Source organism: Saimiri boliviensis, chromosome 19, assembly GCF_048565385.1.
Source record: "Saimiri boliviensis isolate mSaiBol1 chromosome 19, mSaiBol1.pri, whole genome shotgun sequence".
NCBI classification, from domain to species: Eukaryota; Metazoa; Chordata; class Mammalia; order Primates; family Cebidae; genus Saimiri; species Saimiri boliviensis.
This window is the reverse complement of record NC_133467.1, coordinates 34,399,624-34,427,045: the sequence shown is the minus strand read 5'-3', so window position 1 is coordinate 34,427,045 and position 27,422 is coordinate 34,399,624. Positions and strand designations below refer to the sequence as shown.

The 27,422-nt window shown below is 51.6% G+C and overlaps 1 protein-coding gene, 1 long non-coding RNA gene and 1 other non-coding gene across 3 annotated transcripts; 2 read left to right on the top strand and 1 right to left on the bottom strand.

Moving 5' to 3' along the window:
* Nucleotides 1-619: 619 nt before the first annotated feature.
* MIR9-1HG (MIR9-1 host gene) lies at nucleotides 620-27,422 on the bottom strand. Its single transcript, XM_010348613.3, is given in 7 exon segments — nucleotides 620-1,473; nucleotides 7,736-7,835; nucleotides 19,986-20,022; nucleotides 20,025-20,059; nucleotides 22,488-22,606; nucleotides 24,128-24,161; nucleotides 27,406-27,422. Coding segments are annotated over 7 exon segments (522 nt in total). The 3' UTR covers nucleotides 620-1,293.
* Nucleotides 8,456-8,562, top strand: LOC120360213 (U6 spliceosomal RNA). Its single transcript, XR_005576791.1, has one exon. It is a non-coding gene; the product is annotated as a U6 spliceosomal RNA (small nuclear RNA).
* LOC141582288 (uncharacterized) lies at nucleotides 14,972-16,204 on the top strand. The gene is made up of 2 exons (XR_012515125.1): nucleotides 14,972-15,583; nucleotides 15,678-16,204. It is a non-coding gene; the product is annotated as an uncharacterized LOC141582288 (long non-coding RNA).

Genomic DNA, 27,422 nt, shown 5'->3' with positions numbered 1-27,422 from the left:
GTAGCAGAGGGCTGGGAAGAAAGTGGGGCGGGGCAACAATGATATCATAAATTACCCCCGGCCCCTCCCTCCCAGCCCGTCCTTCTTCAGTTGGGAAGGGCCTCCTTTTTCTCTCCACCTGCTCCTCACTCAGGATTCCCTCAGCAAAGCTGGCCTCTGCTTAGTGCCTCTTATAGATGCCCTTCGAGGTCAAGGTGACCATTCTCTGCCTTCGGCTCCAGAAGGAAGGGACTCTCCCTCTCCCAGGATCTCTCTGAGACCCCGTTACAACGTTCGCCCCAAGGCAGGAGCTGGGAGACTGGCTCCCAAAGGGAGTACCCAGAGGACCCGGGAGACTATCCCTATTCTATAGTTTCCAGCTCTTGACTCTTTCCGGGGTGTTGATGGGGGCATGGGAGGGAAATTTCAAAGCATTCCGTGGCATTTATTGCTCTCCTGTAAACAAAAGCTTTCGGTGGGGGCTCCAAAATCTTTAAGGGATGCTCAGACCTCTCACCAAGCGAGCCAGTTCTCAGTTTCCCTGTTCTAATAGCTGGAGTCCGGGAACCTTTATGAAGTAATGGAAGGTAGGTGGTATTCCTTCCTTACCTCTCAACTCAGCCAGGCCAAGCCAAGGGCGGAAGAGCTGGTGCTATAGCCGTGTAGATCTTGGTTAGATATTGAGAAGGACTTCCCAAGACGAGAATACACAAGATCATGGAGTTTCCTGGTTGGAGAGAGGAAAAGTCTGTCTTAGTTGCAGGAAACTGGATGGGAACCTCTTGAATTCTATCTCATTAATTCTTTCTTAGCCGCATTAAATAACATGTAGAGAGTGTCTGGCACAGAGCCTGACACATAGTAATCCTCCACTGTGGCTATTTTAAAAAATCATATGTTATTATGAATTTTATTGGATGGGTATCAGGAGGAAGGGATAAATCCCCGGAGACCCATCTCCCACCCTCTAGGAACCCCATGGGAAAATCCAGATAGGAGCTAGTGTGCTGAGTACAATATGGCAGCCAATTGTCATGGCAACAACAGAAGAAAGAGGCTGGTTGGTTGTGGGGGCGGTGCTGGGAAGCCAGCTGGTGCCAGATGGACAAACCCAGCAGAAGGCATCCCCAGCCGGGTGAAGCTGATGCCCCGTGCCCAGGGCTTAACCTCCATATGCCAGCCTCAGCCTGGTCCTTCCCTCCAGGCCTAAAGGCCCCATTGCTGTCTGTGGGGGATGATGCCAAAACCATTCCTCCTCCTGACTCTTGCTTGTATAACAAGGAATGACTGCTTGGAGACAAAAGACTGTCCTGCTCAAGGTCCCCCTGACCCATGGGCTGACGGATCTGAGTAGGTCTGAATTACGCTCACTCCTGATGATGCCATGACATCGGGGACTTGAGCGGTCCCGAGTGGCAGGATTCGGAGGCACCATTGTGTGCCCTCAGTGGAGATTCCACAGTGGCTTGTGCTGCCTGGAGGACGAGATGAGGGCTGCAGGGAGGAAGCAGGGCAGGTTGGGGCAACGTGGTTGAGCTGCCCCCTACCTGTCCCCTCCTCCTGGTATGCTGGGCGGCATGTGCACCTGGCCAGCAGATGAAAGAAGCTGCCGTCAGTGGAGTTCACTACCTAACTGTAAATAGCGGGTCCCTCTTGAAACCGCTTCAGCAAGATGCTTACCTCCTTGAGACCACGAAAGCCCCAGCCACAGAGCCCAGCCACATTTCTCAGTCAGGCTTCCGCTACGCACTGCACCCAGTGATCCGTGGCCCTCGCAGCTCAGGAAGACATCTTCGATTGCCCCCAGCTGCCTCCATGGCCCCTAGAACCGTGTCCCTCTGCACTTAGCATTTAACACTAAACATCTGCACACAGCCTTAGTAAACACTCATTCGCATCACCCCATGTGACCTTCAGCATAACCAAGGAAGGCAGTTGAGAGTCCAAAGACATGAAGGGACTTGCCTAAGGTCACCCAGCACGTGAGTGGGGGAAGCCAGAATTTGCATCCTGACCAGCCTGTCCAATTCCAGAGTCAAAAACCAGAAGTTCCTTCTTTTGCTGTCCTTCAATGGACAAAGCTCCACTGAGTATCACACCCGGTAGCAAGCTGAGGTGGTGTCCCCCAGCATTCTACTGCGTCACGCACCCCGAACCCAAACATTCACTAGAAGGGCTGGCGCGGGCCAGGCACGGTGGCTCACGCCTGTAGTAATCCCAGCACTTTGGGAGGCCCAGGCGGGCAGATCACTTGAGGTTGGAAATTTGAGACCAGCCTGACCAACAGGGGGAAACCTGTCTCTACTAAAACTACAAAAATTAGCCGGGCGTGGTGGCAGGTGCCTGTAATCCCAGCTACTCCGGAGGCTGAGGCAGGAGAATCGCTTGAACCTGGGAGGCGGAGGTTGTGGTCAGCGGAGATCACACCAGTGCACTCTAGCTTGGGTGACACCGCAAGACTGTCTTCAAAAAGGGCCAACGTGCCCAACAAGGGCTTGGGGTGGAGGGACTGGTGCGGGGGTAAGGGGACGGTCTCTACATATTGCTGATTAGCAGTGACGCTGAGGCCAGGCCAGGAGAGGAGCCTCTCTGGGGGAAGGTAAGAGTGGGTGTGGAAACTGGGGTGGCCTGGGACTCCCTTCTAGCTCTGGTCGATCTTGTTTTCCATCCTCCCAACACAGCCATCCCTGGAGCGGGAGCGGGAGGGAGACCCCAAGCTGGGAAGATGAGAGAAGCTCAAGCGGGCTCGGTCCCAAGAGCGTCAGGAGAGAGCATGTATGAGCTGGGAAGGAGACTGCAGAGGCCTGGCAGAATCGGGAGTTACAGCTTGGAAGACATGGCGAGGAGGCAGGGGCAGGTCAGGGCCTGGGTGCTGGGGCCCTGGATGATGGGGAGGAACCCATCCTGGGACAGCTGGACCAGACCAGGGACGGCCTCACCGTGAGACCCTGGCCTGGCTTCAGCTTCTCTCTACTTCCTGCCCAGACCTGGTTAAAGCCTGAGGCCGCCTCTCAGCCCTTCCCCGCTCCAGCCCCATTCTGCCCCACTCCCTGGGAGCTAAGCCCCCTCACCTGACAGGGCCACTTCCACAGCCACTCACAGAGGAGTCTTTGTGCACAAGCCGGGCCTGGGGGATGGGCGGTGGTGGGCACCCCCACTCACATTCTGCCCAGCGGCCAGCAGCAGCCTCTCCATCTTCCCACCTGCCTCTCCAGCCTCTCATCCCCTTTCTCGAGGAAGAATTCCTTCTGAGCCTTGATCCTGGCTACTACCTCACCCCAACTCCCTCCCTCAGGAGGGCTCCAGGGCTCAGCCCCTTCTCTGCTGCTTTGCTCCGGCCTCCTCAGCCACACAGCCCTGACTACTGAACCTTTTTTTTTTTTTTTTTTTTTTTTTTTTTTCATAAGAGAACTCAGAGACTAGCTTGTTGCCCCACAAAGTCAGAGCAGTATCCCTGTCCCCCACCCCCAGAGGCCCCTCGCCTGCCCTGATCTCAGGGAGTCCACTGTGCTGGGAGACACCAACCTCTGCTTCTCCACATCTCTCCCCAGAGAGCTGCCACAAGCCTGCTGTCCCTGGATGTTGGGTGCGGGGGGAAGGAGAGCTTCTGAAGGGGGGTGGTAGAAAGATCTCGTCCTCAGGTGGCTTCCAGGTCTTTCAGATGTCCTTCATGTGTTTGGAACTAGCAGAGAGCCAGTTAAAGGTCTGGCTGGGCTCAGTGGGCAGCCAGATGCAGGAGTCCCCTTCCCTCCCAGGAGAGGTTATGTGTTGGTCTCCAGCCACGCCCTACTGCGGCTGTCAGCTAACTGCCGCGGCCTCTCTGGTATAGCACATAAGGCGCTTTACAGGGGACCTCCTGCCTCTGTTTCCCTTTTCCTCCCAGCACAGACTCCCTGCAATGGTCATGCTAGTCCCCAGACACACCCTGCTCTTCCTTACCTCCCTGCCTTCTCGAATGCTGTGGACAGTCCACCACCTGCCTCCCTCTGCAGACTGCCAAACACCTGCTTATCTTGTATGGTTTATCTCTTGGCATCCTCCAGGAAGCCTTCCTGAGCTCCCCGAGGTGGCCCCCAGCTCCCTTCCCCGTGCTCCCACAGCACTGTGTGCAGGTCTTCAGGACAATGCTTTCCATACCGTCTTCGAATCATTCGTGCATCTGCCTCGCCCAGGAGACTGCCAGCTCTTCAAAGCAGCGTCGTAGTCGACGCTGCCCTTGAGCGTAGCTCCTGGCACACAGGAGGCCCTCAGTGCCTGCTGAATGAATGGGCTGACATGGAGGCAGGGGTACTGGAGGGAAGGGTATGGATGAGAGACGTGCCACACAGGAAGAAGTGATGGGTTTTCATGTGACTGATGTGAATTGTGGGGACGAGTCCAGGAAAATGTTCAGGAGTTGAACCCGAGGGCCTAGGAATTTAATGAGGCTGCCTACATAGGTAAGGCGGCAGAAGCACAATTCGTTGGGAGCATCTGAACTGCCCTCCTGGGTTTTGGTGGGAGGCTGTACTTCGCTGCCATTACAGAAGCTACAAATACAGGTACTTTCTGGGCCCTCCTTGCAGTTAGAGCCTAGGCCTGTGATCCATGCTTGACCAAGCGGAAGCACCGTCCCAGTCCCTGATCTGGGGACAAATGGCAGGACCACAGGTGGTAGTTGGCCGCTGGGAGTGCAAATCTGGGGTTTAGGAGAGGTCAAGACTAAAGAAACGAGGGAGAGAGGCTGGGTGCAGTGGCTCATGCCTGTAATCCCGGCATTCTGGGAGGCTGAGACGGGTGGATCACCACAGCCTCTCAAAATGGGAGAATGGGTGAAACCCTGTCTCTACTAAAAATACAAAAATTAGCTGGGCATGGCTGCACGCCTGTAATCCCAGCTACTCAGGAGGCTGAGGCAGGAAAATCGCTTGAACCTGGGAAGCTGAGGTTGCAGTGAGCTGAGATTGAGCCATTGCTGTCTCTCACTCCGGCCTGGGTAAAAGACCAAGACTCCGTTTCAAAAAAAGAAAGAAAAGAAAGAAAAAAAGAAGGAAGCAGGAAAGAAGGAGAGAGAATTTCTCACTTCAGGTGATGGTTGAACTGATAAAAGTGAAGTGAGGAGAGTGAGGAGGAAAAAAGCACCCCCAGCAGAATCTGGGCCCCACTCTAGTTAAGGAACTGGCACATTCAGAGGACTGACTGAATGGAACCAAGAATCATCATGGATAGAACAGAAGAAGCAAAGGCCAAAGGAGAAGACTGAGAAAACAGCATAACATCTTCCACAGACGGCAAGGAGGTCTGGGCTTGGGAAGGGCCAGTGGTCTTTGTTGAGGAGGCTGTGAGTGGCCTCTGAGAGGGTGCAGGTTTATCAGAGGAAACCAGAGTGCTGGGCTGAGGGAAAAGGTGGAGCATCACCTCAAGTAGCAGTCACCTTTCACAGGCCCCAGAGAGACCCTCAAGCTGGCGGATGATACTGCCTGCCCACATCTTACCCCCTCCCTCCTGCTGCTGATACTCCCCATTCTGATTCCTCCAGTACTTTTCACACTACCCACAGTGCTCTAAGTCCTCTGGGAACTAAGCCTAGTACTGAGGCCTCTCTACCACTCCTGCTCCTGTGCTCAACCTTACATCTCTTCTGCGGGCCGCCATTGGTCTCTCCCTCCCTCCTTCTCTCCCCATCCTCTCTTCCTAATTCCATTAGCAGGAAAATTCAACAATATTTCTCATCAGCCAGGAAGTCCTTCCTACGGCCTCAGTCTTTTCCATGTCCACCACCCAGGGCAGGCTCTCCGCGCACACCGGGGCAGCCATCTTACAGGCGCCATCTTAAGATGGCCACCTAAGATGGCGGCCTCCCTCACCCTCCGCTTCCGTTCCCACAGCCCTGCCTCCTACCCCTGCCTCTTTCTTTCTGAAGCCTGAGCCCAACAAGGTGGGGGGCCGGGCTGGGGAGCCAAGGCCGGAGGAAGCAAGACAAAAAAGGACAGAAAAGCCGGCCCCTTGGCATCTCTCTTTGGCATTTGAGTCCAGCTCAGGGAGGGAGGGCAGAAAGGAAGAAAGAAAGTAGTGTAAGTTTTTATTTCTGTCCTCTTCCTGCCACCTCCCCCTGGTCCCTCCCCCCACACTTTGATGAAAACAAAATATCTCCCCTTTTCTCTCTTCTCCAGCCCCCCTCCCCTTTTTTTCCTGGCTTCTACCATGAGCCTCCTGGAATGCAAATGAACTGTATTATGCAAATATATGCAAATCAGGCTTAACGAGCGGAAGGAGGGGGCAGAATGCCTAATGAGTAATGGCGGAGGGTGCAGATGGAGGGTGGCAGGAATGGCCCCCTCCTCTTCTCCGTTCCCACAGCCTGGAGGTTTGCTGGAGGTAGCTGGGTGTCCCTCACGTCTGGGAAAGAGTAGAAGGTCAAGGCCCCACTGCTTCAGCCAGAAGGCCTGGGATGTCCTTGGCTGTGGTAGGTGAGGGGCAGGCGAGCTTGGGAAGAGAGGGGGTTAAGTATAAGGGGCCGGTGCTCACTTGCATAACCTTGCCCAGAGACACTGCATGCACCAGCCTCCTTGCCTATGTGGCCTGCTGATAGCAGAACCCTCGGCTCCCAGTGCTGAAAAGAGGGTGATGCTTATGCATGCCATGGCTTGTGCATCAGAAAGGAGGATTCTCAAGGGAAGATTCCCAGCCAGACCAGGTTCTTCCTGGGGGTGGGGGTGAAAGCTGTCTCTTTTTGTACTTTGGGGGTTAGGGGGGCGGTTGCCATGGCGACAAAGCATGGAACACCCACCTCCCCAACATCCAGCCCCAGAGGACCTAGGAGTTTGGGGGGGGGATAATGGATTGACACCCCCTGATGCCCCCACCACCTGGCACTGCCAGCCGGAGATGGCAGCATCAAATCCTAGAGAAAATGGCCCCTTTGTTTCTAGGTTCACGGTGTTGGGGGAGCAGGCCTGGGCACACAGAAGGGCCTTTCCCAGGCCCCATTCCAGTTTGCATGACTCCTGCTGGCCTCTGGAGACTCCTTGTGGCCATCCACTGGCCTCTGTGCCCTGGCAGATGGTTGCCCGCTTGCCTTTTCTCCCATGGGCTTTCCAGCTACTGCTAGGTATGCCTTCCCTGTCCCTGAGGCCTTCCCTCCAAACCACCTCAGACAGAGGTAGCAGCCTGTTCCACCTTTTCCTGGCTTTTTTGAACACCTCGCATGCCCAGTCATGCATCTTGTCCTCTTTTGTATGGAGGCAATCTGCAAACTCCTCCAACCAGCACCAGGCCCGTCCACCCAACCCAGACAGAGAGACTCCTAAAGGAAGTAAGAGACAGATAGAAAGGGCCAGGCTGAAATTCAGGAGCCTGGATCTTGGCATTTCTGATAACCAGCTGGGCAACCTGACCACACCCCTTCTACTCTGGTGGGATCTGTAAAATGAGGAATATAGGGCTGATGATACCTAAAGCTCATTTCAGCTCTACGTGATCTATACCCTCCATATCTTACATGACCGAAGTTAAATCATTATTGAAATACAACCTTCATTCTTTCTACTACTGGATCAGCCCTTCTCATTCAGACTCCCCAACATGAAGAGAAACCCAACTGCACCGAGACAGGAATACCAACTTCCCTCAGCCTTTACCTCTCCCTGAGACTCCACAGCAGACTGCAAACAACCCCCACAGATTCAAAAATGTAGAGTCTTTGATAGCTGACTGTACAGACAGGAGGGTCCCTCCTAACAATCTCAAAGTGGGTCAGCACAGCCATCTCACTCACCGCCCGGGAGCTGTCCGTGGTGCTGGCTGTGGCTCTGTCATCCACACGGAGGAAGGAGGGCGGTAGGGTGGTGGAGAACCCACCCGCCCCGGCTGAGAAGCTAAAGGGAAGAGAAGCAGCAGAAACATTTGGAAACAGTAAGAAATGGCAAATATGATGCCTGAAGAAAGTTTCTCCTCTGTGAAGACCTCCAAATCGCCAATATTACTTTGAGGAAGGAAAAGCACAAAAGTCATTGAATCTCTGATAAGTGCCCTGGATTAGCTCAGTCTTCCTCTAGATCCCACTTGGAAATCCACTGGGAGATGGAATCATAGACCCTCCCCTTGGGAAAGAGCTCAGATTCAGGTGAGATAAAGTACAGACCTTTAAATGCCATTCTAAATTCTAAGGCTCTTACAAGGAATTTAGTAATAATAATTAAAAAGATATACAACCTGCCTGATAGTATTGTAGACATCAGGAGTTTGGGAGGAAAGGCACGCAAAGAACGGGGTGTGTTTGTGTGTGCACATGTACACATACACAGGCATGTGGGTACATGAATGCATGTGTGTGTATGTGATTCCCAGGTGGAGAGGTGAGCCTGTATCAGTGGTTCATAGCCCCAGGTGCACATTAAATAATGATGATGCCTAGGCATCATTTCCACATACTCTGATTTCATTGGTCCGGGGCTGGGCCCAAACATCAATATTTTTTTAAAAAGTTCCGCAGGTGGTGCTCGCTTCGGCAGCACATATACTAAAACTGGAACTATACAGAGAGGATTAGTATGGCCCCTGCGCAAGGATGACGCGCAAATTCGTGAAGCATTCCATATTTATAAACATTTTTTTAAAGAAAAATAAATAAAAATAAAAGTTCCCCAGGTGATTCAGTGCATAACCGAGCTGAGAATCACTGACCTAGAAGAAAGTCGGTCAGAAAAGGTGCAAGGGTGAAGCCTGATTAGCTGGAGGAAGAGGCAGAGACAGGATTCCTAAAGAAGAAGGGAATGAATAGGGAGGAGAAAGACAAGCATGTAACTCCTCTCTCCTGGGAGCTCCTGGATGGCCCCAAGGCCTGACCTGGAGATGGGACTGGCTCAGGTGTTGGCTTGTCTCCTCTGTGCTGTAAAAGCTCAAACCACTCCAAGGCAATGAGATGAACTGTCTCCCCACTGCAGTCCCTTGCGCAGGGAATGGGTGCAATGACCCTAAGGGGGTGCTGCTGCTCCCCTTTACCCAGAGGGTCCCCAGGGAGGCGGCTGTGGAAGGTAAACAGCAACAATGGTCCCTTTCAGTGTCCAGACTCCAACCCTTCAGTCCAATTAGCAGACACAGCAAACAGCAATTCAGCAGCCTTCAGCCGCTGTCATAACAAACTCAGAGCTGCCTTAATGGGGGGATTAGGGCAGGAGGAGGGGGGGGTGTCACTTTGGCCCTGGGAGAGCCTGAGTGGCAAGGAGGGGGTTCCCCCTTTTCTCTTATCTCTCCTATCTAAATATGCACCACCCACCCTTCCTTCCATAACTCTGCTCCTCATTCTCCTCAAAGCCCCAAGAATGTTTTTATAGTTTCGTTTGCCCCTTCCCTCCAGTGATTTGAAAGCGTTAACCTAAACTCATGATCTAGTCCTAGGGAAGTTGGCACACCCTGTGTCTGGATGAGGCAGTGTTATATGCCCCCCACCCCAGATCTCTGAGGTCTCAACAAAGGAAGGGAGGTGAAAAGGTTAATCCGTTCCCAGAACATTCAAGCGAAGGAAGGTGAAAAAATAAATAACCGGACCCCAATTTTCACACCTTGAAGGTGCAGACATAAAAAAGGACTTTGAGACATAGGGGCCCATGCATCTCAGGTGGGTTGCCAACCTTAGGAGTCGCATTGGGGACTGGGGAGATGCCGGTTTGTGAGGCAAAGGGAGAGAAGACATCCCTTCTTAAAGTCACTCAATTATGGAGACAAGTCTGCATTCTGACAGGCAGGTCTCTACAGGATTTGTAAATTACAGCCACTACCTAACTTGTCCTTTTATTTAATAAACTGTGTTTTTAGTTACTTAGAATCCAAGAGATTAATCGCATAAGCTTGAAACTATCATTTACACATTCTGTGTTTATCTATGTAAGTCAGTTACCGATCATAAGTGCTCTTACCAATAAGTCTTAATACCGTTAAGGAGAAAGAAAACAATAGCAATTCTGCCACGTGGACTCCAGCCTCTTCCCTTTATCAGACTTCCCAAGGACTGTGCCTCCTCTCCCAAGGCTTCAGACACTCCCTACCTAGGTCCCCAGGAGTCCCTCCTTGAGTCCCAAAGCTGGAAAAGGAGGAAATTCCTCAAGTTAAATATGGTGAGATCATCAGCCCGGACCATGCCAGAGAGGTGCCCTTTTTACATTCTGAAACCAATCACATGCTCTCAGTCTTTCCAAACTACAGCCTTTAACCTTTCTGCAATCTAAGAATTACCCTTTACCCATGAGTGTCATAACATAGTATATGATCTTTTATATAGAATTCTTCATTTTCGGCACACAATAACCCTAAGGGTTTCTTATCTTCATTATACACATATCTGAGATGAGGCTGGGAGATTTGTGTCACTGATAAATGGAGACACCCAAACCTTGGACCTTGGTTTGGTCCGATTTGTTCCTTCTGTTTCTGTCTCTCCCACGGCTTCCTGACTCGGGTGTTTCCTATGACTCTAAGTACTTATCAACAAAACCCTTTCCACGCCTGGAATTGGGTGGGAGGAGAATTTGTCCCAGAGTGAGGGTGTGGCTGGTAATGCAAAACTTGGGTCAAATATTTGGGAGAAAATTGCCTTTGGCCTCCTGGACCTAGAATTCAATAGAAGGGTATTAAAATCGGGGGCTGAGGAGAGAAATGAATAAAAAAAAAGCAGCTGAGAATTTGGTTTCCAGTAAAAATAGTAGATGTAACAATATCTGAAGCATAGAACTGAAAATTCTTAGACATAGGCAGAGGTGTGATTATACAAGAGAGGAAATTTCCTAACTGGTAACTGGGGAGGCCTTCCTGAGCCCCTTTTAACACGGCCTCCCTGCACCCCAGTCCCACAGTTCTCCTGTGGGGTTCAGTTGGAGGAGATTCGATCTGGCACAGAGCGGGTGGGGAGAACTCAGCGGTGCCACTGTGATGTCTGCATTTGGTAACCTCCTTCCATATCCAGGAGTGTCTGTTCCTAGAGTGGATTTATATCTATACATACGGCCAGGTGTCCCTAATGTCACGACCGAGCTTCCCACCCACCATAGAGGGACACATATCCAACCTCACACCAGGTCACACACCACTCAGTTTCTCATCCTCATAAGCAGACACACACAGCTCACAAACACAGTCACCCATCACTCTCCTGACAGCCCCACCCACACACCCACATGCACACACCATATGCTCACATAAGCCAGACACAAACCCTCACCCCCACATCCCTCCTGGGCTCTCTTCCCCCTTTCCACTGAGGTGCTGGTTTTGTAGGGTGTCAATTCTCAGCCCCTCAAGTTCCCTCTGTTCTCCTGAGGTAGGTCAAATGCGCTAATCAGAGACAATAATAATAATGTAAACCCATTGTGGTTACTGATACAGCTTCTAAGTCTCATGTGAATGAGCCTCAGTGGATCCCAAATACACATTTCCAGCAAGCTACATGAAAGGTTTTTGTTTTGTTTTGTTTCGTTTTTTTTTTTTTTTTTTTTTTTAAATAAAAGGAATCCTATCTTTCTTGGTGCTGCTTCTCTCATCCCAGCTCCCAGCCCCGGCTCACAGGCAGGGCTTTTCTCCTGGTGTGCCTTCCCTTCACTGCCCCATGCCCTCCCTTCTCAGCTCAACCTCATCTTATCCTCCCTGCTTCACTCTCTCTCCAGCTGTTCCCACGAGCAAGTTCAGTAGAAAAAGCAATGAGTTGGGTTAGGCTGGGTGGTAGCTTATGCCTATAATCCCAGCACTTTGGGAAGCCGAGGCGGGCAGATCATGAGGTCAAGATTGAGACCATCCTGGCCAACATGGCGAAACCCCCCCCCCCCAATCTTTACAAAAAAAAAAAAAATACAAAAATTAGCTGGATGTGGTGGCATATGTTTGTAGTCCCAGGTACTTGGGAGGATGAGGCAGGAGAATCACTTGAACCCGGGAGATGGAGGTTGCAGTGAGCTGGGAGTGTCACTGCACTCCAGCCTGGCAACAGAGTGAGACCCTGTCTCAGAAAAAAGAAAACGCACTGGGTTGGAAACCACTGAGTGACATTAGCAACTCATTTGAGTCTATGGTTCCCTCATCTATAAAATGGGGTCAATAACAACTATCTCACAGTGTTGAAAGAGCAAAGAAAGGGATGTAGGCCCAGTGCCCAGGGAGTACTGTTAGGAATTATTAGTCCTCCCCTAAAACCTGCTCTCTTCCTCCCTAATCCAGTCTCCACCTGCCCCTCCCCCAGAAGACCCAAATTCCAAATGGCTGAGAAAGTAAGAGGCTACTAATCTCTCCTTCCTCTAAATCTCTAAAGAAGACATACGTATTCCAGGCTCCCTGAAGCACAATTTTTTTGAGTTTGGATTCTCCAATATTTCTCCCACATAACATGTAATTGAATCATTATCTTCTAGCTATAAAATCAGGTCCTGGGAGGAAATTTTAAATTTACACAGGAAACTGGAGTCAGTCAAGGTCATTTTGTCCAGTTCTTCCACCCCCTTATTACTCCTTCCTGCCCCATGTCCTGGAAGGCCAGGTGCCGGCGTATGATGGGGAGCTGTAAGAAATGCAGAGGGGGCTACTTCCAGCTGCTTCTAGTCAACGTGGAATTGCATTTACTTCTATTCCACAAAGTGACTCTAGACTAGACTCCTTTCAACTGCACCTAAACACTGTTTCTCTTAAAATATTTAGGTCAAGCCAGATAAATGGATTCTTTTAGGAAAGGCCCTGATTAATCTCTCTAATTATTTGCTTTCTCTGGGCAGCATAGATACTAAGCTACAAATTCCTTTGTGTTTGAGATCCTCAGAGCTGCTCGAGGCCATTTGTTCTTGGAGATGATTTCCAAGAGTGAAGATAGGGGTGGGAAGACTCGGTGTCCTAAAAGGTCCCAACTCAGCCCCTCTGGTGAGTAACGACAAAGCAGCAAGAGAATCTTTTAAAAAGATTATCCTCCGGTCCTGGGTCGGAAGGAGGAAGGCAGACGGAAATGGAACTGAGGTTGCTCTGCACTTCACTGCCCCAGAACCCAGGCTGGGCAAAAGGTTCTTCCACCACCCTATTTCCGTCTTTGAGCAGCCCTCCCACCCCAGCACCTTCAGCTCTATCTCCACCTATTTTCAAGTCAACACCCTCATCTTCCAACCCAGCTGGATAGCCCTACTTGGCTTCAAGGAGCGGACTGAAGCAAAGACCAGTGTTCTCAGGTGGCTTTCTCCAAACTCCCTCACCCAGCCACAGCTGTGGACAGCCAGTGGGAAACTATTCACAGCTCCCAGTGGAAGGAGAGGCCTGGGCCAGGAGCCTGAATAACCCTGCAGCTAGATTTCAACGGATTTCCCCCTTGGATCAGCTTCCCAAGCAGTGACCCAGACGGCCAGAAAAGGCCCCATCCTGAGTGGGGACCACCAGAGGGAACCACAAGCAGGCTTCCTTGCTCCCTGCCCCCAACTCTGCTGGGGGAAAAATATGGCACCTGGCTAAAGTGAAATGGGACTGTGATTCCTACCAGTGCCGACCGGGGGGCTGGGAGGTGAAACGTCGCCCGAACCAGTGAGGTCTCTTCTTGTATCCTCCTGTGCTGGTCAGTCCTTATGGCTCTAGACCCTCGCTCAAGCCTCCCCTCCCGCCCGTGAGACCGGCTTTCCCCGGGCCCCTCTGCGCAGTGTATGGGGTTATTTTTACTTTCGGTTATCTAGCTTTATGAAGACTCCACACCACTCATACAGCTAGATAACCAAAGATAACAACCAACCCCGCCTCCTGGCTGCCGTCGCCGCCTCTTCCACGCAGCCTCCCGGCCGCCGCCGCCGCCGCCGCCGCCACCAGCACCTCCGCAGCCTCCCGGTCGCCCGCCAGTGGGAGTTGGAGAGAAGGGACACGGGTGGAGTTGGGGAGGAGAGTGAAGACAGAAATGAAGTCCAAGACAAAACAACAGAAACCTCAGACACGGGGACACAGACACGACGGAGACTGAAAAAGGCGTGGAAAGGACGCAATGACCGGTGGCGTCGAAGTCCAGGAGTTGACCCCGACCCAGACCCAAAAAGCTTCTAGTGCCCCAATTTCCCGCTCTCCGATTGAGGCCAGGAGCAGGAGTTCCGCTGGTGCCCGTGGAAGGGACGCGTCGCTTTTCGTGCCACCCGGGAAGACCGCAGGCACCGAGGCAGAGGCCTCCCCAGCCTCGCCGGGTCTCCACTGCCCTCCTCTGGAAGACCGAGGGCGCATCCGACAGCCGGAGCCCTGCTCTTCCGCGGAGCCCGAGCCCGGCGCGGGGTGGAAATGGGGAGCGGCCGGGCCGGCCCGACCACGTCGCCAACTCACTAGGGCGGTGGAAGCGAAGCGGAGCCCGAGCGGGGGAAAGAACTGGATCCAAGCGGCCGACCAAAAGGGGAAACGGGCAGCCAAGCCCTAGAGGTAAACACCCTAGAGATGTCCTAATAGGAAACAGGGAAATCCCTGAGACCCAAAGAGAGAGGGCAGCCTGTGGGAGGCGGGTGGGGATGGCCCAGAGACTCCCAAGCGAGTCCCTGGAGGAGAGAAGGAAAGGGCAGAGACCACACCCGGGGAGAGATCCGGGAGAGCACCCACGAGAGGGGCGGAGGGGAGGAAAGCAGAGGGCGGCCGGGCAGGTGAGCAGAGCTCGAGAGAAACGGCTTTGTGCGAAGAGGACCAGAGATCACCCAGGGTTGTGAAAATGGCCGGGGGTTCGAGGCGAGAGGTGCCCTAGGGGTGGGTAGGGGGTGCGATCGGGAACGGGAAACCGCAGCCCCGAAGAGGGTAGGGGCTCGGCCGGCCCCTCGTGGCGGACGCGCCGGCACGCCGGATTCCGAGGCGTTCGCTCACCTCGTGCCCCACGCTCAGCCAGGCCACTTACATCGAGCCCAGGGTGCCCATCCGTGCTCTCCCGCGCGGTCCTCCCGGCCAGTGCCCCTGGAGCGCCAGGGCCCCGAGTCCCAGACGCCGGGGTTCGGCGGGCGCCGGACGGAGGAGCCCGCCCAGCTCTTAGACTCCGCCGAGCCTAGGCGAGCAGGGTGGAGCGAGTCTCACCTCCCCGCTCCCTCCTTTGCTCTACCGCGGCTCTGGCCCCGGCGCGCTCCGGCTCCGGACTTTTCATTCATCCTTTCACACTCCCTCCCCAGGCCATCCTCTGATTGGCTCTACCGCATCTGACGTCACCGCCTCGTTCCCCGCCGGCCCCGCCCCTCCCCCTTCCCGGGCCGGCCGGGGAGCGCAATTGGGGCGCCCCTCCCCACCGGAGAATGGGGATAGGGGTACTACTACGTCTCCGTGCTGATTCTCAGCCTCACGCTGCCTCACACATTCCCGGGACCCGCCTGCCACTTCCAATCCACTGCCATTTGTGGTTTTGATCTCCAACCTCACTCATTTTGTAGGTTCTACATTTTCCATTTTGGCCCTAGGAATGCTGCACCAACACGAGGGCGCACAGATGGAAAAGAGGTCAGGTGAAAGCCCCTCAGACAGAACCAGATGACTGCAGACTCTACTCCTACCTGCCTCCTCCCATCAGAATATTCTTTGTGCTTCTCGGGTACCGATGCTCAGCAGACTGTGGGCCTAATCTTTTAGAATGGGCAGGAACCTCTCTCGCTGCTTTTCAACTCAAAACAATGAGGTAAAGAGTCTGGAAGTTTGGATTCCTGCAGGGAGATGCGGGGGGGGGGGGGGGGGAGGTTGAGCGGGGCTGAGCCTCCTTTTCTGCCTTGCAGAAACTGGAATATCTCTTGAACGTGTTCGCAGAACCAAAGTTACAGGTAAGGGAGGCTGGGGTGAGGATTCCAGCTGGCATCAGTCGGGGCAAGACCCACAGATTTTCATCCAGCATGGAGGCCCTTGCTAGCGCTTTCCTGCCCTTCTCCAACACGGTGAGAGTCCCACCTCTGGCCCACGGTCCTGCTCCAGCTGTCTGGAGAGCTGGGGTTATGGAAGGAGGATCGTCCTCCAGCAAGGTTCCGTCTGGGACTTTCCGGACCTGGCTCCTTATCTGACACAGCGCGACATTCCTCTCTCGGCCTCAGTGCACTGGGAATCAGGGCCCAATAATGCCTAGTCTCAACCTTGAGAGGTATCTGAATCCCGCTGCCCTGTAGAGCTCGCAGAACGAGCTGTGGGCCCCTACCTGAGCCCTGCCAGGGAGCAATTTGAATTCCTGGTCCCAAGGCACCCCACCCTTGTACCCAATCTACTCTCCACCGCCTTACTAAAAAAAAAAAAAAAAAAAAAAAAAAACAATTATGACTCAGATAGCTGGAGCCTGTCAGCCAGATGAACATGGGCCAGCTCCTATAACCAGGGATCCTTGAACACTAGGCCACCAGGGGTGTGCTCCAGGGGATGACCAGTTTTGTCATCAAGCCCCATCAGATTGTTTTATCTGCCTGTCTGCACAGCCCAGGACAAAGCCAAGCCTGAAAGCTGTTCTTGGTTAGATGCAAGCCTATGGCCAGTCAATTTAATTTGGTGCTTCCCCCAAAGATTGGAGAATATCTGAATAATTGCTTCAATTGATGTTGACAACATGACTGCGGAGTGGGGGGCAGTCTGGAATAAGATAAAGCCTGGGAACCGGGTGATTCCCTACCAGGATGATAACATGAGGCTGAAGGAAACAATCTAACTTCCCCGGGCATTTGCACTGCTGGGCTTGGCATAGCTTCTTCCTTCTGTCAGTTGCCATGGGGTTTCAAGGCCCTTACCTAAGTGAAAGGCTTTCTAGATGCTTCCACAATGTCAAATTTTCACCCTTCCAGAACAGGGAACACACCAGCCAATGATGAGGAGGGAAGGAAAGAGACAGAGATGGTGTCCACTCCCTATCTGGTTTCCTCCTGCCCATCCCAGGTGCTCCTACAGCTTAGAATGAAGCACTGAAGCACTTGGAAGCAGAGCCTTGGGGTCTACCGTCTCTGCAGTAGAGTTGCAAAAAACAAAAAACAAACAAACAAACAAAGAACCCCTCTCAAATAGTCTCACAGATAGACCTACCTCCTGGTGTGCTGCTAAAGGCATTCCCTAAATGCTTACCCCATCCAGCCAGGAAAGGCTATAGGCTTTCCAGCCATTCCCCTCCATAGCTACAAATCCCCTCCAAGATTTCTCTTGAAACCGTGTCATACCCATTTCTAAGATGCTTAATGCCCTCCAGCCATTCCAGCAATTCTAGCTAGGGCCTACGCTTCTCCAGATAAACTACCAACTCCCCTTACAAATAACTCCAAATTTGCCCTTCCACAAGATCCCTTGAAAGCACCTTAAGCAAACCTTCCTCCCTATCCACCCTCCCCTCACCAGCACCTGGGAGGCTGGGGCCAGAAGGGAAGCGTGGGCTGTTCTGCTAGCTGAAATTCTCCCTTTTCTCCTCTGTTACCAATTTCCAACCCAGTTCCCTGCCCTCTGTGGGGCCTAAGCTTATCACCACGACCCCTTATCCTGGCCTGGGCTGACCAAACAGTAAGCAAGAGGCAACTGGAACCAGCTTGAACCTCCCTTCTCTTTCAGCCACTGCTGTATTTTTATTGGAGGCAGAGAACAGAAAGGTTTTTTTGCCCATCAGAGGCTCCCCCACCCCACCTCTGTTGTCCAAATTCAGACTTAGCTGGACATCCTCAAAAACCAAGGTCAAGAGAGAAATGGTTACATTTAAATGCCTTCTGAAAATATATCTAAATTTCTCCAAGTAGCTTGTTAAAGAGCAAGATCCCTCTGCTTCTTAGTGAGGCTTTGGGTTCTAAACAGGTAGTTTAGCCCAATCAGAGTGTCCAAATGCAGGGAGGAGAGACTCCCAACAAAGGAAAACAGAGATTAGTCTAAATTGTCCTGGCACTACCCACATAAATCCCCACTTCTGTCAAGGTTGCTGATGAAGTAAGTTTTTGTTTGGTTTTGTCTGGGTGTGCTCGGCAACCCCGTCTTCTCCCACTCCTGCTCAAGGATAAAGGTGAGTAGGGCATCTGTCTTTATTCCAATGGAGAAAGAGCTATCAGCCATGAAAGAAGCAGAAAACTCCCACCATCATGTTTACTGGGATTGGTTTGAATACCATTGTTCCAGTTTCAAAACAGAAACTACTTGAAGGGTGGCAAATGAGACAGTCTCTCCAGAGCAGGGGGCAACGTCACACATATTCCTGTCCATGGTAGCTAACACTCTGCCTAAAGCATAGTGGGTGCCCAGTAACTGATCAATTAATAGACATCTGTGTACCTCGAGTGTGCATTTGCCATCATGTAGATTGAGGGCATTAGGGGTAGGGAGTGAGGGTCTTGGTAAGTTGTGTGTTCTATGGGATCTTCGGGGGAGAGGGAGGGGAGAGTTGTGTCTATTGTGTTGTGTGTTTCTGGCTATTTGATAGCTCCTTTGACCAGAGGAGATCCTTCTACTAGATACAGCAGGCCTAGAAGAGTATAACAGCTGGCATAAAATGGGTTCCTTGGGTGCCCTTTGGGCTTGGCCCAGCAGCCTCAGTGTCCCTGAGAAGGTCTCAGTTGGAGTCTGAGCCTTCTGATTCCAGCACACCGCAGTCAGCTGGAGCGTTCTACAGCGCGATGGACTGCAGACCCCACCCTGAGTCCTTCCAGGGAATTTCTAGGGGCTGTGGGGAGAGCACATCTATTCCCTGGTGCTGATGTGAGTCCGTAAGTGTCTCCATTAGCTTAGGAGCCCCCATTTTTTGCCAGTGCCCGTCCCCACCCCCATCCCTTATAGCCCCAATGCCCACCTATTGTCTGTGTGCCTGAAGAGGCCCACGTAGAGAAAAACATGGCCTGAATTATGCTCTCTGGATGCAGCTCTTGGACAGATCTTTATAATTCAGGTTCCAAAATACATTTTGGCAGTCAAGCACTTTCTTGAAAGAGTCAGGTAATTACATAAAAAGCATATATTTTTTTCTTTGTTTCAGTTACCAGGTTAATTTGCCTTGAAGACACAGATGAAAGCTGCATTCAGGAGAGGGTGGATTCAGATATTTATTTGTCTTATAAGTGCATCATTATGAACAATATCATACTTTTTTTTTGCTATAGAAATCTGCATTGTCTATGGGATAGTGACAAATAAAAGCAAGAAATAGCAGTAAAAAATACTAAGGCGTGTGAAAAATCATGTCTGTTCATATGGGCAGAAAAGGTTGGAGGTGTAGAAAATAATCTGGAGGATTTCATTCCTAGGGACGTCATACTTCTTCCTCGAGAGAGCAGTATTTTCCTCCCACTGAGGGGCTAGCTTGAGAATTCCTTGGGCCTGTGTAAGCACTGCCTTCCTTGCCTGGTCCCAGTTCTGTTCTTGAGCCCACACATTGCTGACTTGCCTGAGAGTGCTGTGGTGTCCAGGAGGTGAGAACAAGGTGGCAGAGATGGTAGAGGGTTGGCTGGTTCATACAGATTGAGCCCTTTCTACAAGACCCTCAACCATCAGCAAATGGCCTACTTAAAGGGCACAAACATGAGTATGCAAGGGTGCTGCATATCATTCTCTCTCTCTCTCTCTCTCTCTCTCTCTCTCAAATTTACCCACTCAGACCAATGCAATGACAAATCCACAGATACTCCCAGCAGGACCACCTCCCAGTGCTTGCAGCTGTGTACTCTGGAACGCATATCACTCACAGTTATTTAAGTTCCTTGGGTCCCCATTCGCCATAACCCACACTGTTCTTCTTTCTCACCTCTGTCACCCAGGTACAAGTATCTCTGTTCCCTTCCCCAATCAACCATCTTCCCCCCCCCTCCGTCAGGTGGTCACCAACTCTGCCCTCAGGAGCCTATGGGAGAAGGGGAAACAGTTCCCTGTATCCCCAATGCCTTTCCTCTCTATTACAGAACAGAAGCAGGGTGGCCTATCATTGACTATGTAGGTCTAACTACATTTGGAGTGGACCCAAAATCAGGGGCTGAAAGCTAGAAGAGGCAGGGAGTGGCGTAGAGAGATACCGACAACAGGAGGAAACATAGGTGAGACAAGGCCAGTTTCCCCCCACCCACTCCACCATCAGAAACAATAAATAAGAAAATAAATACCCCAGAAGCCATAGGTGGCCACCTACGATGACACCAGAAACAAATGAGGCGGCTGCTTCTTGGATGCCCAGCTCCTGTCAAGGAGGAGAATGCAGAGGTTAAAGTCCTTTGAGAAGTCCAGCCTTCTTTCCCTGACGACCCCCAGCCTTCCTATCACTCACTCAGCCACTCCTTTCCTCCATCTTTGCGTCTTTGGAACCTGGACAGGCTATGTTTCCCTCTTAATCGCCAGGCTTGAGGTTGCACAGAGGGAGAGTGAGAAAAGCCTGGACATGCAGGCAGCGCTCCCCTCCTGGGCCTCTCACCTCCATCCAAAACCTTTGGGCCCAGGGGTCTGGCCTACTTCAAACAGCCTGTGGAGATCTTAGACTTAAATCTAAGGAAGTAATCTTCTGCCCAATGGACACGATCTCCTTGCAGATTCCTGCTTCCTGGGGTCTTTGGGAGAGCATGCTCAGGACAGGATGAAGGAGCTAGGGTCTGGATCTAATGCACTGTAAACTGTGAAGTGCTGTGCACATTTACAATATTCTCAGAGATAGTATCTCTCTAGCTTTCTCCACTCATCTCTGTCATGACCTATCTACCTATCACCCATCCATGAATATCTCTCAAGGTCCTGTAGTGATCAATTTTCTCCTCTTTTTTACACGCACAAAAGATGTAAAGACAAAGCATTTTTTTTTATTAGTGTTGGATATGAATCTCGTCTCAGTATTTTATAGTCTTATCTTCCCAGAATTTTGCTTTCAGGTTAAATTACGATTTGGGGCAGTGGCATGTATCCTGCAGGTGACCTAGCTCCTAAAGTACTGTGATGAGTGTTTACATGTTTGTGTGTGGGTTGGGGGAAGTTGGTGAATTCTTCCATTGCAAACTCAATTCCACAACCAATTTTTTTTTTTAAGTCAGGAAGATAGCCTAATTTTTTTTTTTTTTTTGAGTCAGGAAGATAGCCTAGCTAAATGTAGGATATCAGAAAAAAAGGGGGGCTACGGAGCAGGGAAGAGCCTTACATCCAAGTCTGATTTCTAGGAGGGGTGTTCTGAATACCCCCTCCCCACTTCTAACACTCACAAATACTCACTTGACTCCCAGCCTCTGCTCTGCCAGCCCATCCATTTCGTAAAGGGATGCCTCAGTCTGAAATTATCTTCATACCAAAGAAGGGGCTACCCCCCCACCCCACATCAATTTCCTGACATGCTAGAAAACAGATGCAAGGACAGTTAGGGGGCCTCTGGCTCCTCCCTCCACCCTAATCGATCAGAGTTCTGCGTCCCCGAGGCAGTTGTCCCCCTCAGCACTGATCTCTGCCCTGCCACCCCCCAACAAAGCATACACAATGCCTAGGGGAACATGGTGATGAAGAACACAGCCCAGCAGGCATGGAACATGTGTGTGCACGTATGATGGCTGGCAGCCTCAGCCTCTCCCAGCAATCTGGCCTCTGGGGTTCCAGGAATAGCCTGCTCCGCTCCAGCCTCCATTACCCCACAATGGCCCCCATCCTGTCTCCCAGAAAGCACAGTGTGGGTGGGGGGCTGGAGGCAGCAAGCGTGCCTTCTTTCTATATCTCCTGGCCTTCCTTAGGAAAAGAAAACACACAAAACAAAACACACACACACACCCTCCATTAGCTGGGTGTGAAGATGGTGTTGGAGTAGGGTTCTCGCCCCTTCTAGACCCTAAGCATTTTCCCCAACATCTCACTTGCCTTTAGGTTCCCTCAGCCCCTTTGCCACCTGCCAGCTCACAGAACAGGAGGGAGAGGGGAAATTAAAGGAATCTAAATCCTCTAAAATCTTTTTGGATTTTTCCCAATTCTGGTTTCCACCTTGCTTTCTTGGGGGGAAATCTAGCTCCTTTCCCCCCATGTCCCAAGCCCCCCAGACTTGGTCTTCCCCTAAAAGCTGAAGTCACTAGGTCAGAAAGGAATAAGAGCCAGATGGAGGGAACAAGGTCAGGAGTCCAAACACAGAACCATTTTTTCCCTCCTTCCCCTCTCCACTACAGTCTCCTTCCTGCCTCTCCTCTCTCTGGTGCAAGCATTAAGATGTTGGCCATGTCTGCTGGAGAGAAGGGAGGGGCAGATTAATAGGATCAGTAGCACCGTGACCCTAAAGCCCCCCCACAATCCCATTGACAAACTTAGTGAGCTGTCTCCAGCCGGCATGGGCTGGAGGAAGGAGGGGAACCAGGAGCCACTCTGGGGCGGGTAGGTAGAGCCACTGCCTTGGGCTCAGCGATAGGTGCCCAGGAGGCAGGAGGTGATAGCCTTGCTGCCAGCTCCTCCTCTTCACACATGCCTCATCCATTTTGGGGACCCCCGAAATCTTTTATCAGTCTTTTCTTTCTGTGATGATTGCACCAGCCTCCATTAGCCAGTAGGTAAAGTAGAAAGGTTAGGGCGTCCTGACTGATTTGATGGGCTCTCTTCTCACTCCCAGCTCAGAGGTCTGAGGGGGCTGGGATCCTCGCTGGACCCGAATGGGCACTTACCAGGCTTCTGTGAGGAGGAGAGACTGTTCGGGTGGCCCCTGCGGCTGGACTGCCTTTCTCCCCCCAGCTCCTAGCCTCTTGTGGAGTGGAGGATGCAGCTCCGATGACGTAGCATCTGTCTATCCATTCAGGAATTTCGTTTGCCTCTCTCTTTCTTTCTCTTGCTGCTCTCCCTGGAAAGGCAGCAAAAAGGGGGTGCTGCCCCTCTCTGGAGACACCACCACCACCACCACCACCACCACCACCAAAATAACAGCCCACTCTGACGAAGCCCCTCCTTCTTCCTTCCAATGCCTGTGTGGCCAGGGGTCTTTGTCACCTCCACTCTGCTTGCCACCTCCCCTACTGCCTTTTCTAACCTGAGGCAGGAAGAAGGGGCTAAGGGAAGCTATTGTTCCTCCAGGCCACCCTTGTCCCCAAGGGAAGCAAGAGAAAGGGTGTGATGGAAAGACTCCGTCCCTAGTCTCCGAGTTTTAATTTGCTTTGGAACTTGATAGAGTGATTAAGTGGTGTGTGGAGGGTGAGGCGCAGAGCTGATGAGGAGCCATGGGAAGGTGACATAGTTTGCCATTTGAAGGCTCGGGGCGTCCCAGTCCCCGCTTCCTAGGCCTCCCCTCAATTCCTATCTCGGTCAGCTTAACTAATCACATATCCTGATCTTAGTTGTGAAGGAGACAGTGACAATCAGAAGGTGAAGGCTGAAAGCTGGAGGGGGGAGCATCTTGCGGGGAGATGAAGGCCAGTACTTGGAAGTCTAGACAAGAGGAGAGAAGGGGTGGGACCACAGAGTCAAAGTGGGAGATAAATTATCTTTTCTTAGAGGAGGGAGAGCAATTTGGGGGGTTGGTTTCCAGGGCTGGGGTCCCGATATTTGGTGGAAGCTGGGGCCCAGAATGGTACAATGCTCCGGTCTCTTTTCTCTCTCTAACCCCCACCCTCAGCCCCTCCCTTTTTCTCCCTCCCACTCTTCCTGGCCTGCATGGGAACTCGGTCTGAGCTCGACGTGACAGACAGCAGGCCTGCATGCTAATGAAGTTTGTCTCAAGTTCATTGTCAAAGCCCCCCCTTCCCCACGGCCCCCTCCCCTCCTCTCTCATACACAAATCTCCCTCCAACTTTTGTCCCACAGACCTGGAGGCCACTTGAGTCTCTGCTGGCTCCTCTCTCACACCCTCCCCCACTGCCTTTAGTCTCTCCTCTCCTAACCACCTCCCTCAACTGGGGGCGGGGTGGGGGGGTCTCTTCTCCCTGGTGCCTTCCCAGCCACCTTCTGGCCTGGTGATCCCTAAGCTCTGAATGAGGGATTCTGAGGGCTAAGGTCAGAGTCTATAGACCTGGTCCTTCTTTCCCCACCTCAAAGTAGGGAGACTTGAGAGGGGCGAGAGAAGGCAACAGACTCTCCCCACTCGATGTTCCCTGCCCCCCAATTTTCAGCCCTGTCCCGACCCTGTCCCCCCATTCCAGCCCCGCTTCCCCTCCCCCATTCCTCCCATTATGATTATTTTGCTCTCCCCTTGATTACATCTGCTTCACTAGCTCAGAAATAAAGATCCTTTGAGACTAATTTTGCACCCCCCCAACTCCCCACCCCTTCCCTCCCCTTCTCTCTAGACTAGGGCTCCCGTTAGCTCCTTTCTCACCGGCTGGAAGACATTGAGTTCCTTGTCTAGGGAGCTGGGGGGTTGATGGGAGGGGGTGCCAGTGGAATGGGGGGGTCTCTCCAGCTCTGGGACGTGTCCAGCAATCCAAACCTGTCCTTCTTTTGTTCCTACAAATCTCTTCATACTGTCACCACCCTCTGGAGTCTGCCTTTCTCCCAGTAACCAGGGGATAAGGGAGGAAGGGGAGGAGGATCCTGAACTCACCCCACCCCTCAATTCCAGGGAAAGGAGGGAGGGGGAGAAAAGGGAGAAAAAAATTTTAATCCCCCCTCATTAGCCAGAAAGGAAGCGAAAGGGGATAATTATAATTAAAAGCAGACAGCTGTGGATTGCATCTTTTATGTTCCTCCAAGCTTCCTCCCCACTTCTGCCACCATCACCCAAAAATCTGCACAGCCCCTTGTGTATCTTCCCCCTGGTTTCCTTCACGCGGTGAATGTACCAGGAGACTGAGGCAAGAGGGGCAGGCTTGGGGCAGGGGACTCCACTTGCTCCTCTGTAGACAGCACCTTCTGAAACATTCAGTAGGCCTAAGAGATGGGGGCTTTCTGTTCTTGCCCACCAGCCTGTACCGCAAAGTGTCGGATTATAGAAGGTGAGGGAATCCTGGTGATAATAACTAATGCAATAATTTGGGGAAGCCTGAATTTCCTAAAAATAGCCATAACATTCATAATGAAATTAATATTAAGCATTAAATAAAACCTAGACTGTTTTCTCATTCAGGCATGTCTCTCCTCCTCCGGAGTAGCTTCAAAACACAGGAGGGGTAGCTGAAAGTCTGAAGAGCTGGGATCTGTAAGGGAGTGTGTTCTAACAAAGAGAGGCTCATAGGTTTAGAGTGTACATAAAATGCACACATGCACATACAGTTATATCCATGATTTTGGGGGTGGTGTTGCTAGGCCTAGCTCTGCTATCCTATGTATTTATAGAACTTGATCATAGGCCAGAACAGCAGGGTAATTATAGCATTATTAGCATATATGCAAATCAGGTAACCTATATACGCTGAATGGAGGCAGATTATTATTTATTTCTCTCCCCCTTTCTCCTTCCCTCGTATCAGCTCTGGTTCCTCAGAGCTGCACACCAGTAATTATCTGACATTATAAGAGGGGGTTGTAGCCCTGGAGGAGGGGGCTGAAGGGAGTAGGACAGGAAAAAAAACCTAGGGGCGGGAGGGTTTTATCTCATTTTACTCAATGTTATTCTGGGAAGAGTGGGGAGGAGCTCAGTGAGAAGCCTTTGAATTAACAAAGGCTAATTCCAGCGGGGTGGGGGGGCAGGAGGGGAGAGACAGAGACCTGAAAACAGAGACAGATGAAGCCACAAAAGCTTCCAAGCAGTGACAGAGACTAGAGGGACAGAGCCGCAGCTCACAGAGAGTGGGGGAGCCAGAGATGGAGTCACAGACTCACAGAAAGCAAGGCACAGGGAATTCAGATCTGGCGAGAAAACGAGGATCTGGTTTTTTGGAGTTGAAAGGGAAGAGCGCTCCAGGTTTATTTGGCATGGGGCCAGAATGGGGGCCACCCCTTGTTGGTTTAGAGGCTGAGTCTGAGTCTTAATCCAGAGGCCATTCCATCTTATCCAATCATTTCGCCTTTTCCTACCATCTAGTAAATGGCCATGGGACCTCAAGCAGTGGCTTTCGGTGTGTTCATGAGCAGAAACCACGTGGACCTGGTCCGACTCTGGACCCTCCTTTCTCCCACCGGGATTGAGCCGCAAGCCTCTCCTCTTCTCTCCAGGTTGGGCTACCTTCTGTAGGTTCATTCTTAGGCTCTGTAGCCAGATCTCCACAGGGTGCCTTGGTATCTAAGGAGCTGCACCACTGCCTCCCTTTTCATTTTCCATCCCTCTCTTACTCAGATGTTATTTATACCAGATCCGTGGTTGGGAAGCTGGGACCTTCCCAACTTTTCCTCCATATCATCCCAGGGACTTGCCTCCCCTGAGTTGGGTACCTTTTCCTCTGCCTGTCTCGGTAGGATTCTGCTGGCCCTTGGCACCCCTGGTACATTGGGGTTCCAGCACTCCACCATATCCTTCTTTTACTGCACTCCCCAGGTAAATTAAGGGAGTGTGTCTGTTTGACTGACCCCAAAACTAGATAGATGCTGGAGATACTAGTATTTCCAGCAAGTTTCAGATGTCTCCTCTCCACATCCCTGGTTGCAACGCAACTATCTAGCTACCTCTGTCTCAAAAAAGCCTTTGCCCATCAGAGGCAAACTTCAAAGAAGGCAATATTGGGGAGAGGCAGGATTATTGAAACTGTAGCAGAGTCCGGGGACCTTGAGTGGTGTAATGAAGAAGAGTCCCAGAAAGAAATAAAGAGATAGACACCCAAAGAGGCAGCAACCAAAAGACTACAAGACCAGAACTTCAAGGCTATACTTAGATTTTTGTGCAAAAATGGAAATTTGCTGCCATGTATATCTATACAGACCAGCAAGATGGATGGGCTTTATCACCAATGATCTGGGCATCTACGGCATGCTTTTGTATTTGTAGCTGCTCCTAGGTCTGATTGCTTCTTATTCTTCTGGCCAAGTAGTACAGACAAGTAAAAGAGCTGAAGAGGTAAGGAGAAAAAGACAGAAGGAGCACAGAGAGAAACTGAGAGGGGCAGAGACTTAGAGATGGAGAGCTGTTAAAGTAAAAGAGAAAGGTGCTGAGAGGCACCAGAAGCCTGGTCAAGGATAGGGCAGATGCAGAGACTGACAGCCAGTCCTGGGGCCAACCTTTCCACTCTCCACCCCGTGTTAGAGACCTGACATATGGCCCTCTCTCCTGCCTGCTTCTCCCCCAGGCTCAGCCAAGACATTGGCAAATAGATTTCAACTTCACCAGGCACATTTCTCTGCAACGGTCATAGCAGAATACTCCGGAGTCATCTGGACAATAGATGGGCTTCTCCCTGGGCTGCCCCAGAGAGACCTGTCCCCACTCATCCTGGCCTTCTAGGATGAGGCTCACCCAGCATTTCTTTTTGACCTATGTACTTACCTACTTCTGCAGCTCTCCTCTACAATTCTTAAGCTCCAAACCTATGGGACTCTGGGTGTGCACAAAAATATCTCTTACCCTCATCTTTTCTCTTATGAATTCATCTCCCTGGTGATCCAGCTGGATGTCTGTGGGCACACATTGTCTGCTACTTGCTGGGCTTGGTTGTCCAGATCTGTCTGTGGGTACCAGGAACAGGTTTGTGCTTTTACCCAGCAGAGTCTGTGCACACTGATACCCACCTGCAGACAGGCTCCAT